Here is a 13,618-nt window from a genome sequence, read left to right as displayed (position 1 = left end):
GGGGTACAGATGGCCCTTCTTTTCACTACATCTGTATCTTTGGGGTAAATACCCAGTAGTGCAATTGCAGGGTCATAGGGAAGCTCTATTTTTAATTTCTTAAGGAATCTCCACACCGTTTTCCAAAGTGGGACTACCTTTTAAGCAGGTAAAGGGAGCCACAGAGCAAGGACGTATCTGTCTATCCTTATCACCACTCTGACAAACTGGGTTCTGACTTCTAAATACAATGCTTCTAGTAGATCTCCCTGTGGTGAGTGGAGTCTAGCCATTAAAATCTTTCAACTTGCCAACACTTCTCTGAACTCCATACTTAATTTCTTAACAGTCATGTGATTTTTTCCATCTTGGATTCATACTGGAGGAGAGAGTGTGCTAATCACTGAATATCCTTTTTTTTGTTTTTTGTAATCTCTCTGACACTAGAAGATTGAGCTGAAGTCAGCTCTATATGCAATGTCCTGTGTATCTAGCAGTAAGAGAAGTTAGTATGTGGGAATTCAATATCCCTTGGGGCCCGACAAAGCAGCTCAAACCCTGGAACTCACAGGTCACACTTAAGCATCTAACCAGCCCCATGGCCCTGCTTGAAGAGGAGACTGGCTTCCTTCATGAGTACTTCTCATACATGTACATTTAATGACCCAGAGAATCTTTTTTTAAACTTAGATTTTGATTAAGTAGGTGGTTCTGGAATGGTGTACGTTTCTGTATATACAGCAAGTTCTTAGATGATTCTAATGCTGCTGGTCCTGGCCTCTGCTTTGAGAAGCAAATGTTCAAATGCTTATATCCATAGATATCAAGCTATTCTCTATTACTCATGATCCTTACAACTATGAATAAATTTAATTACACAGTTGGAAGAATAAGTTTCTGATACTTGACAAATCCAATAAAATTTAGATAAAAATCACTTTGATAAGTGAAGCATGGAATCTGTTATGCTACAAAGCAAGAAAGAGTCTTAGGGGTCAATGGAATCTGCAAATTCATTCAGTCAATTTTATCAAAGTTAATGGAGTTGTAAGTCTGTTGTAAGCCAGGCACAGAGCTGTACTGACATGCTTAAAAACACTCGTCAACAGTAAGGCATCTTTTGATTTTTCTCATGATCTCCTGATCTGGTGGGTTCCTTCAGGATTTTGTGTTCTTCATCCCCGCTTGCCTCTCATTACTTCAGAGATTGCCAGCAGGACTAGGAGTAGAGGGAGACTGACAGGGAGACTGACAGATAATCACCACAGGGTCCCTGAGGGCCTATCTTCCATTTCTTTCATAGGAGTTGTTGAACTTCATTATGATTTCCACTGAATTGCTCTTATAAGTGCTATGAAGGAGGAATACATCATTATTTCCCTTAAAAAAATCAGCTAAATATTCTATCTCAAAAAAAAATGTGCAAAAATGAAATAAGCTGATATTTGCACTTTTTCTGTAATTATACAGGCTTGATTTTAAGTCAATGGATAGAATATTCATAAAACATAAGGCTTACTGTGTTCCTAAGATCATTTACAATATTGTAGTATTCAAAGGTTCCTACCCCCTGACATGTATATTTTGTATAACCTCCAATGTCAGGGGACAACACTGTGATTGTAAAATAAACATGTCTCAGGGTTCCTTTCTTGGATGCAATGGGTCCTTCCATCCAGTGTCTGGGACTCTGGGGTCATTCAAGCCTGTGGAGTGCTAATGGTCTGTCTTAAGGGGCCCCTTCCAGTGTGGCTCAGAGGTGGGCCCTGGGTCACAGAGAGCACAAGTGACATAGTTGGGGAATTGGGTGGGACCTGAGATTATAGTTCAAACCCTCTTCTTAAGAAAGTACAAAGTCCCTTGGAGTGAAGAAACCTGCTCAGCCTCCTACAGTGAGTCATGACAGAACTGGGGACAGAGCCCAGGGCTCCTAAGGCTCAGAATTCCCTCTCCATGGGACATTGCTCACCCTCCCACCCTCCCCTGCCAATTTGGTTTTTCCTACTCGAATTACAGCCAAAGGGGTAAATTCATTTTGTTGTTTTTTCTTTTTTTCACACCTTTATTTATCATGTTAACCATTAACCATTCTTCAACCAGCTATAGCAGTTAGCACGGCTAGCTTCTGTTTAGCTAACCCTTACATAGGGCTTATTACATACCAGTCACTCACTTGATACAACAACCTTGCCAGAGAGGGATTGACAGAGAGGTTAGGTAACTTCCTCAAGATCTTGAAGCTTGCGAGCATTGGAATCTGTGTATTGAATCCCAGTTTAAGAACACTGAGACTTATGTAATTCTGAGCATCCAGTCTCCGAGGCAGCGAGGAGTGGAAAACACCACTCCTTTCTGTCCTCCGGAGGCGCACACATACACACACCAGCCATTCTTTGTTCCATTCTTTCTCAGGCTTCATGTTCCTGCCTCTGCTGCCAACTTTTGTTCTGTTCCTGTAGGTCATTTTCCAGCAATCTGGGCACCAGTAGGAGGGAGCCACTCCCTTCCTTGGCACCAATGGTCCTTTCCTAGCAGTTGTCAGGGCACCGTCTCAGGGCACCGTCTGGCTGCTGATATTAGCTGCTGGGAGAACAACCAAAGGGCTCTGCCATCGATTGACATTGCTAAAACTTCTGGCTGAAAAGGAAAGTGCTTTGAGTTGACATATTCAGACTTCCAGTTTATTCACAGAAGAACCTGTTTATTGTTGTTCAAGTTAATCAAAACTTTGTATACAAGGTCATACAGAGAATGGCCTTCCAAAGGCTTTACGGGGTTGTTCTAGGACCTCCAGTTTCATACTGAAAACTCCCACCATGACCAAGACAAAAAAATTGTCTCCACACCTGCCAGTCTCAGGTCTTGGACTCTGGTGACTCCTTGACCCTTTTTTCTTACCTGCTCTCCTGCTATCATGGGATAGGTGCTCTGATACTATGCACCCAATTGAAGGGAACTGCTCACTTTTAGGGTATAACTGGGGTCTTGTTCAATTTTATATTGAACTTTTAAACTAAAGGCTGGCTGAAATTGGACCATTGACACACCCAGTTTGCTGTGCTGTTTAAATTCACCATGCAATGTCTCTCATTGAATTTGGTTGATTTATGTATATTTTTATATTTTAAACATTTACACTGAAGCCAGAGTACTTTACCTTAGTCCTGCTTTCTATTGTGGGCTTAGAGATAGAGTTAATAATACCATTATTGGCAATAATAATATTGATAATAGTAATCTGATGGGTCATGGGCAATGCTTATGCAACCCTTGGTATGTTGTTCAAGTTAATCAAAATCAAAGAGAAATGGACAAAAACATACACAGTAGTCCCCATTAGCTGTGGTTTTACTTTCTGTGGTTGCAGTTACCCACGGTCCACTGTGGTCCACCTCAGTCCGGAAACAGATGATCCTCCTTCTGATAAATCATCAGAGGGTCACTAGTAGCCTAACACTACATCACAATGACTATGTCATTCACCTCACTTCATCTCCTCACACGCATTTGATCATCTCACATCATCACAAGAAGAGGGTGAATACGGCACAATAAGAAATTTTGAGAGAGAAAGACCATAGTCACATAACTTTCATTACAGAATAATGTTACAGTTGTTTTATTTTATTGTTAGCTATAACTGCTAATCTCTTACTGTGCCTAATTTGTAAGTTTGACTTATAAAAACAGTATATATAAGGTTTGGTATTACCCACAATTTCAGGCATACATTTGGGGTCTTGGGATGTATTCCAAGGGGGGATTACAATATTGGTAAAATGACAGTTCTTATCCTAAGCTTTTAGAATTGGAAGGACCTTCAGAGACAAATGTGTCAAACAACAGCTTACTTTGACAGATGAGGAAAGTGAGACCCAAGGGGTTATGAAAATGTTCAAGATCACACAGGGAGTTAAACAGTGGAACTCTGTCTAAGATTTTGATCCCCGTCTCCTCCCCCTAGAACTTTCCTGTGAGGCAACTTTATGATTATTAAAATCTATATTCTGGGGATACAGCAAAGGAACGGGGGTTGAAGGAATGGAATCCAAAACAAATTATATAAGTGGAAGAAAAAGACAAAGAAATTACCAGTGTTGTAATAGTAAATTTTTTTAAGGATCTCAGTAATTACCTCTATAAGATGTTCTTGCCTGTTGAATGGCAGGGGTTCAAGAGGATTTTCTGGAATTTTTGTATCTTCATCTCTTGTAAACCACAGACCAGCCTATACAAAAAATAAAAATAAAAATAATTAAAGTATCATTCCTTTAAAAGCCACAGGGATTGAACGCATTTTGTTCAACTGCCTAGAGAAGTGGTCTCTGGAATAGGGTTCAAAGACCATGGGGTTGCAGGAGAAAATCCTAGAACTTCCATTTACACTTATTTGATATCATTCTTATATAATTTTTATTCTTAAAAATTTGATAATATAAAAATATATTAGTGCAGTAGTACACATGTATAATTTATAAATGAAAATTCACATATTGGGGATGCTAGCTACATTTTAGCTGTCAGAACATGGGATGAAGTTTGGAAGTCACTGTCCTAGATTTTGCATGCATGACAACATTCTGGAGGTGTCTTCACTCATATCACTAGCTCTCATTCCACATGTCCTCTCCATGTGGCTTTCTATTCTCAGGGCCCAGTGAGATGCTGGAGCACATTGTTGGAAGAATCTTTGTTGAGTGAGTGAGTGACTGACTCAGTAGTTCAATGGCCTACTTTTTAATGACATCCCTTTTTCTCAGCCCATATGTGATACCAATTACTGAATCTTCTGATTCCTATTTGGCAATATCTCTCCCTTCTCTTCCTTTCTTTCTTCTCTATCCTGCCACCTTGGGGTAGAGGCTCTTTCTTCTGTCACAGGCCATCCCAGTAAGTTATGGGACATTTTTGTTTCCAGTCTCCTTCTTATTTATTTCAGCCTCTACCATGAAACCGCATCAATCTCTCAAAACTTTAATTTGTTATATTCTCTGCCTGGAACCATTTCCTACTCTTGCTCTTCTGTTCACATCATCCCTCCTATGAGATGCGACTTCCTGTACACTCTTGTAAACCAGGACATCTCTCTAAGGCTTTGTTCTGATCACGACTCCTTAGAGATCTTGCCCTCCTTGATCTTGCTTCTGAACTCCAATTTTACTTTTTTATACCACATAATTGACATTTAGTCCATTTCTTTAGATGTTGCCATTCATGTCAGCTATTGAATATCAGGTATAAATGCCTTGGGCTTAAAGAATATGTCATTCCAACCTTAATTTTTGTATGTGGTAAGTACTTCATATACATACGCATTTTCTTTCCAGGTCTAGATCTCTTACATCCAGAGTGACAACCTACTCTCATGACTGTCTATTGTCAAAAGCCACTAGCGTGCCTAACCTGACTGTGGCCTATGCTCTATGCTTTCTTTCCTCCCAAGGATCACCCATGCTCTGAGAGAATGCTGGAATGGCTTTGAGTAACTTGTAAGGGGATGAAGCTCCCAAAGTTGAGAACTGGGGTTTCTTTTTATTTGGGATAAAGGAGATGCTGGCCCTGTAGAACCCCATGAAAGAGAAGACTCAGAAGAAGTCAAAGGTCTAGCATGGGCTCAGGCTTTGAATGTGCTTTTGCATTCACCAGGAGGAGACCCTTGCCCAATAGCTAATCTGCAGAGGGTAAGTACCACTTATGCGAGAATAGAGAGATGAGGAACATAAGTAAGGGATATGATGGAGCACCAAAGTTCAGGATGACTCTTCTGCCCTAAACAACAAGAAAAATAAACAACATATGTGCAAGTTAATTTTCCAGACATTAAATGATAGGCAACACAGGATAATTCTTGAACTAAGGGAAGCAACCAAGGAGTCCGACTAATATTTCAGGCTGGAGAGAGTTCCCAGACTGCAGTGCCAGGAAAGGCATCCAAATAGAGACTGGTTGTCTTTCTGTGGCCAAAATATGTTGTTAAGACAGGCCAAGCTGGCTAGAATTTTCAGGGCCGAATACTAGAGATGTTTTGAGTGGGAGAGCAAGTTCTGAGGATTCACAGAGGGATCTCCATAAATCTTGACTTGCCAATCTGTGGATGTGTGTCTGTGGAAGGTACCAGAAGCTGGAGAAAGAACCACAGGAGAGGAGAAAGCTGAAAAATTCCTGAGCCTCGCATGAGGCTGAGAGGAAGATTCCACACATGTTACCACCAAGCAGAGTGAAGGGATCTCCTCAAACACAGGCACTGGAGAGAGTCCTCGGAGATAATTGTTTTAGCAGTGGGACCAGATTAGCCTTCACCTAAAGGTCACTCTGGACCCACGCTTATAAATCTTATTGTAACCTCAAAAGGATAGAAGTGATTCCAAGCAATGCCACTTCAGGCCCAACAATGTTTAATGGTATATAAAATTGGGCAGCCAACAATATAAGATTCACAATATCTGGCATCCAATATAAAGTTACTAGGCATACAAAAAAAAAAGCCATAATATATGACCCATAGTTAGAAGAAACACCAATCAATAACACCAAACTTAAAAATTACACAGATGATAGAATGAACAGAGAAGGATGTTCCTTCAGCTATTCTAAGTATACTTCATTTATTCAAGGGGATAGAGGGAAAAAACAGCTCATAATGAAGAGAGAAATGAAATATATAAAAAAGAATCAATTTGAACTATTAGAGACAAAAAAATTTAATATCTGAAATGAAAATACTTCATGGTATTAATAACAGATTCAGCTCTGCAGAGGAATGATTAGTGAACTTGAAGACATAGGAATAGAGATGAATACAAAGTAAAGCACAGAGAAAAGACTGGGAAAAAAAAAATGAACCGAGCCTCAGTGACCCGTGGGACAATAAGCATGTGATTGGATTTTGAGATGGAGTAGGAGTGCATAAAAAATAGAAAAAAAAAGTGCTGAAAATCTTCCAATCTAGACAAGAACTACAAAACCCATGGAGGTTCGAGAACTCAGTGAACCAAGCAAAAGAAACATGAAGAAAACCACATCAAGGAACACAATAATCAAATTTCTGAAAACTGGGAACAAAGAGGGAAATAATAAAAGAAGCTAGAAGGGAAAAAAGAAATAGAGATTGGAGCCCAATTCCTCCTTCCATTTTTCAACTAACTCTCAATTCCATGTTTAATTGTTTCAATACACAGGAAATTTCCCTGATCCTTAAAACCAAGGATTCATTCATTTTAGTTTACTAAAAACACAAGATATTGCATAAATGAGAACATTGTGTATTTTTCACACAAGAAGGCCACATTAGAAAGGGAAAAAAAAATAAACTGACTTGGAAACAAGCTATGATTTTTAAAAAGTCATCTGTGAAAATTTTAGCAATGTGAAATGTTACATATGAACCTAGATAGTAGGGTTTAAGTTGATAAAAGTTCTGTCGGCCATATCATGCCTCACTGGATTATTAAGCAATTTTCCCTTAAAAGACAGAAATGTCCCTCATGCTCTCTTGCTAAAACTTGGCCTGACATAGGAAAGATGTTAGGGTTTGAGGCTGAAGGCCAAGAAAGAATTCTTGAAACATCTTTGGTGCAAAAAGGTAGTTTTATTAAAGCACGGGGACAGGACCCCAGGGCAGAAAGAGCTGTACTGGGGTCATAAGAAGTGTCCCATCATATACTTTCAAGTTGGGAGGGGGTTAGGGATAGTGTAAGCCTCCTAAATATTTTGGAAACAAGGTTTTCAGGATCCTGTGAGGGCTAGATATTGTTAGGAAAGATCATTTATTATTGTTTGTTTAGTAAAAACTCAGTCATGAGACCCTTTAGATGTGTATGGGTGGGTTATATACTTGGGGGGATGATTGCCAACATGTATCTTGGGAGAAGAGATAAAGGAAATTTCCAAAGGAATTTTTATACATTAAAGTAGACTTACAGGGTCCTGTGGGTTGGGCTAATGTTGCCTTTTGCCCTCAGCAAAGTGTCAACATTGAGACAGTTGAGTCCCCAGAGGAATGTCACTCTGCCTATTTCAAGAACTTGCCAATGGGCTGTAAGTAGTAAGGAAATTTAATAATTTTTCTTCTGCCTTTGTTTCCCACATCATGGCTAAAGTTTTTTTTTTTTTTGTTTTGTTTTGTTTTGTTTTGCTTTGCTTTACTTTTCTTTAAAGAATGAGTGCTGTTTTGTTTGGATCCCAGAACATCTGACTCATTAAGCCCGTAATCACATGCATTCTCACCGACAGAAGGTGAGCTGAGAGTTCACTATCACAGAATCCTATAAGGAGTGGCTCAGTCTCCCCACACCATGGAGGCAAGCGTGTGACAGCTGCAGGAGGGTTGAGGGTCCAGGGTAAACAGGTTTTTATGTTCTTACAGCTCAACCCAGGTACATAGCCCAGGTGAATTCACCAGCTATCTCATTCCATTTTAGAAGCTGGGGAAATCAGCACACTCTTAAGTGGCTGTTGTGGTGAACTTGCAATTAGTCAAAAGAAAAGAAAAAGACAAACAAAATAAAAAGCAGTGTAGAGAGCTCTCCTCTCCCAGAGAGCTCCATTTCAGCAATGCGTGTTATGCTATCTTACTGTTCTAATGTAGCATTTTTTTTAAATCTCATAAAATTTTGCCCTAAAAGTGGTTTTGACTTTTGCTATATAACTTTTGTTTTGTTTTGGTTTGGTTTTGGTTTTGTGGTGTGTTTGTGTGTGTGTGTGTGTGTGTGAGAGAGAGAGAGAGAGAGAGAGAGTTGACAAGTATTGGAAATCTCTGAAAGTCATGTGGGATGACCAAGTGGGCTTTTCCAAATGGCCTTCCTATCCTGGGGCTCCTGTGGACTGGGAACTGGGTGGGTGGGAAAGAGTGCTGAGCTGGGAAGTCAACTGCTCCCCAAACACAGGAGGTGTTCAAATAAGTACTTCTTCCTTTTAAATGTAGCAGCCAACTTTCTCTGAGAAATTTATACTTTGTGTAAAGGAGCTTTCTGGTTTTGGCTCGGCATTTTGGTAAAAATTGCCAACATCCTTTGTTCATCTCATGTTTGTACAAAAGGATGTTTAAATTGATATCCTGTGGTAATTGGCACATACTGTAGTGAAGGTTGGTGATTTCGCAAGTGCTCACTTATTAAAATCTGAAGGCAATGATGAAAACAGAGTAAATTTTGCTCTGCTGTTTTTATTTTCAGACAAAATCATTTTCATAAGTTTTAAGTTGAGGTCAGTGATAGTAGTATCTATAAATTTCTCTACTTGGCAAACAAATATATCAAAGCCCAATCAGCCAAGCAGCTATCTTGACCAGTCTTGGAGGAACCTCCTCATATTCAAGTATTAATTCCTCTGGCTCAACAGCACAAGCATAGGAATATCGGGGCTGTCTATAGGTATACCATCCATTAATTAAGGACAAAAAGAGAAGCCAGGAGAAAGAGAAGCAGGAAGGCATGTGCTCTTTCAATTTGAAATATACACATGATACAGGCACCTAAAGAGTATTACCTTATTTCAAAATTAAAATCTTATCATCACTTTCATCTTTTGCATTTATCAGCCATATGAATGATGAGCAATAAAATTATTAGAATTAGTAGAGACAAAATAAGTAATTCCGTCCCTCTTAGTTATGGGGTTTCATTCTCCTTCCTTGCTCAAACTTCTAAAAAATGAATTGACTTTTGTATTCACTTCCTAGAGACCTATTCATTTAATCAATCTCCTGCAATCTGGATTCTGTACTCTACCAAAATAGTTCTGGAAAAGATCACCTGTTATATAGCCTACCTGCCCAGGCCAATGGCCAGGTATCATGTTACTAAGTTATTCATGACTTTCTACACTTTCTTCAGGCATCTTGTCCATTCTTATATTTAATCGCTACCTACATGATAGTGGCTTGCAATCTGTTCTGCATCTGCCGTATCAGATTAGATGCTTCTGTCTGCATTTCTCACAGACATTTCAAACTCAACTTGTTAAAAACTCTCTCATCATTCCCATGCTCATAACCAAATGGGGGGAAAAAAAGCCCTTCCCCTTTCCCTATGTTCATTTCCCTGGGTAGTACTATTGTTACTACTCTCAGAGCATTGGGTATTGGGCATTCAATGTATTAAAGCTCTGCAGGTGATTCTAATTTATAGCCAAGGTTAAGGACCACTGTATAGGAGTTAGGAGAAGAACAATGAAGTTGATGTGACTTTTTTCAGAGCTTAGTTATCCTAGCAGTTCTGACTTTTTCCAGACCATCTCCCTGGGGATGGAAACTAGACTTCCACCTGGGACTTGGACAGTGTCTGCCCTGCCTCTGAGTGCCCAGAGAGGGACAGGCAAGAAGCAGAACATTGGCCCAAACCTGGCGACGTGACATCAGTGAGTAATACATCTTTTAGGTCAAAAAGTACTCCAATAGTAGTAGTATCACCAGGCCCTGGCAGCAACCTGCATATACTGCTCGAAAGTGATGGTGCCCAACTGCTCTTCATCCACGGCTTTGAACCTCTGCAGGGTCTCAAGGAGCTCTTCTTCCATGGGGATGATCCAGGGCATTGAGATTACTAATAGGAATTTCCGCCAGTCCACAAACTCTGAGTTTACTATTAATGAAGATGTTAACTCCTGCAACTAGAAGAAAACAGGAAATAACATTGGAATGTTTGTATGACTCTACCGTGAAACTCTCTCAGTTCCTATTTCTTTGTGAGACATTTAGAGGAAGGAAGGAGGAGTTTATATTGGTGAAGAGAGTTCTCAGGCTTCTTCCCTCAGGTTCTACCAACAAATCCACACTAGACAGAACCTAGACACTCTTCACTTTTTGCTTACTTGGCATTTGAGTTTTTTGCTTACTGTTTTACACAACAAATTTACACATGTGACTCCATGACTCTAACTTTTCAACAGAGGGAGGATGAAGATTCTAGAAGGGGCTGTGCAAGGGCTCTACAACCTGTAGAGAAATATTACAACCATTTTGTTTTCTGGTACACTCTTAAAGAACAGATTATGTTGAAAAGCAAGAACCACCAGAATCATCTACTGTTACTAGTCAGGATCACTCTCTCTAGAAGTAAGAGATACAAACTCACAGGCTGAGCCTCCCCGGCTCTATAATGTTTCATGGACTGTCAGTGTCATCATGCATTCTTTCAATGTTGAACACATGCATGGCATATCTTACATTCAAGATTTTTTTCTCCATTCAGTTTTTATTAATTGCCCCCTGAATGTCAGACACTGCAAGTGCTGATGATTTAAAACTATCGAATTAATCAAATCAGAAGAATTCTCAGAGTCTTGACCCCCAAACAAAATGGAGGCTTACTTCAGGTTGAGTAAGGTGCATCCAACTACTAGGTAAGTTGTTTGTTCCAAGGTTCAGCGTTACCAGATCCAGCAGGATGTCAGTAAATGCTTTATGTCCTATTATGCCTAGAGTATAATGAAAAATATTTTTCCAATTATGTTATGTGACAGGGATTTTGTTTCTTTTGCTAAAACAGAACAAAAATAGATATTTGTATAATCTCTTTATTCATATTATTTAAAACTGTAACCTTTAAAGAACAGAAGACATTTGAAAACACAAGAGTAATAATCAGTTTCCTGAGGCACTCTCACTATTGTGTCTCAGTGAAGTCAGAATGTCTTTTTTGGCTGAGTAATAAATCATTTCAGACTGGGAAAAATACTGAGAACTTACACTTTAATTTGGAATCTTCCTTTGACTTTTTGCTCAGAGTAGAATTAGTAGAATTAGAGAAAAAAAAAAACCTGTGATTTTTCCTATTTGCAATAGAGCACAATAGTAAAATATTTTGGTGAGTATGGGATACAGGTGTTTCAAATGCATACGAATCACCAGTGGAATCAAGTAACACATGTATCCTCATTTTACATTTGGTTCAGAAGAGATTTTTTGTTTGTTTGTTTTTGTAAATGCAGGGAGGCTTGAATTGTTAAATTATTGTACTGGGAGTGATAATTTAATTTAATCTAACTGGCTCAATATTCCAAAGAATTTCATAAAAGGTCACCAACCTTTTAAATGCTTTATTCTTATACATTAATCTCTTCTACCCTGTCCAAAAGAGAAGTCTGTTTTTGTCTGTCTCTTGTGTCAAATTGCATGTGCATGCATTAAAAAAGAAATAGAAAAACAAAATAAATGAAGCATCTTAAAAAATGTCTATCTAACCCCTCTGACAGAAGTACCTTCTAGAGTCAGGATAGACTCCTTACACGTATTCAGGTTCTTTCAGGTCCAGAGTATAGAGCTATTCTTCTTTGTTTAGAAATAAAAAGAGTAGAAATAGAACCACAGACGTAGCATCTCAAATTTTTCTTTTTACATCTGAATTTTTAACAATTATAAAAGTCCAACATGAACCTTAACATTTCTTCTAACCTTTAAGAAAATGCATGAATCCTTTTAAAATGTTAGCAGTTCAAACCAAATATACAATTTTGAGATTTGGAAGTTAATTTTTTGGGTGGCAAGAGCAGAGTCTTTCTTCCTTTGATATGACCATCCAACAGGTCATTCGGAAATAAATTCTCTATCCTTTTTGATTGAACCTGAGTATCCAGGTTATTTTGTTTTTATAGAGATGAGAAACACTTTCCCAGGGGGTAGAATGTTCAGTGAGATGAACTTTATTTTCAGTAAAAACCACATTTGATTTTAGACAAGTTAGAAATAATCACTCATGTTCCTCAAGATGAAGCCATAAATAAAATCCATTTTATGAAACCATGAAGAAGCTCTAAGTATTTAAAAATTCTGTAGAGGTTCAATATATTTCCATTGTCTTTAATAGCTATGGTGCAAGCAAAGTGTTGTAAGATAATGCTTCCAGCTTACATAGCAATTGTTTATCTGATGACCTTAACATGAAATGTGAAAACTTTTTAATATTTGACTTTGTCACCTACATGGCCAAGATACATAGTGATATGACTTTCACATAAAATGTGATAACATAAACATAGAAACTTGGAAATTTTATTCATGGACCGCCCCTCCCCCAATCTCTTTTTCAGTTTGGCAGTAAGTTAGTTATCTAATGTAGCTGTCATTTAGAATTACACAGGAAAGATGTTAATTGTATGCCAGGCCGAAGGGAACTCAGACCATAGTCATAGTCTGGTCACCCTTAGCAAAACTCTGCAAAAGATGACATCAAAATAACACCATTGCTTAGAAGTATCACTTCCATCCAAAAAAAAAACGTGAAAGAATGCATGGATGTAGAAGTAGACTTGGAAAGGTACAGGAAGGATTGCCTGGGTATCTCAGTCAGTGTGGCTGATTCTTGATTTCAGCTCAGGTCATGATCTCAGGGTTGTGGGATAGAGACCCACATTGGGTGGGCTCCACACTCAGTGGGGAGTCTGTGTCAGGATTCTCTCTCTCCTCGCTCTCCCCACTGTTTGCTCCCTCATGTGCATCTCGCTCTCTCTCCCTCTCTCTCAAATAAATAAATAAATATATATATATATATTTTTTTTTAAAGAAAGGTACAGGAAATTTTTGCTTTGTCTGGAAAGATGCCAAATGCCTTCTGTGTTTGATATGAAGACAGGTTACTATTTTACTTCTAAATTTCAGATTAAAAAGAATTTGTTTTTACTTTGATCAATGACAAAGTCAACA

The 13,618-nt window shown here is 38.7% G+C and overlaps 1 protein-coding gene across 1 annotated transcript in view; it reads right to left on the bottom strand.

Annotated features, from left to right (window-relative positions):
* Positions 1–13,618, bottom strand: part of SPEF2 (sperm flagellar 2) — a 173,060-nt gene that overhangs the window by 12,005 nt on the left and 147,437 nt on the right. Inside the window, exons 32-34 of the mRNA XM_059416314.1 lie at positions 11,288–11,394; positions 10,405–10,587; positions 4,115–4,207 (exon numbers count right to left, since the gene is read on the bottom strand). Of these exons, the coding sequence (XP_059272297.1) occupies positions 4,115–4,207; positions 10,405–10,587; positions 11,288–11,394 (383 nt within the window). The remainder of the gene's footprint in view (positions 1–4,114; positions 4,208–10,404; positions 10,588–11,287; positions 11,395–13,618) is intronic.

The sequence above is a fragment of the Mustela nigripes genome, chromosome 12 (genome assembly GCF_022355385.1).
Source record: "Mustela nigripes isolate SB6536 chromosome 12, MUSNIG.SB6536, whole genome shotgun sequence".
NCBI classification, from domain to species: Eukaryota; Metazoa; Chordata; class Mammalia; order Carnivora; family Mustelidae; genus Mustela; species Mustela nigripes.
The sequence above is the reverse complement of the archived record's forward strand: the minus strand, read 5'-3'. Positions and strand labels throughout refer to the sequence as shown.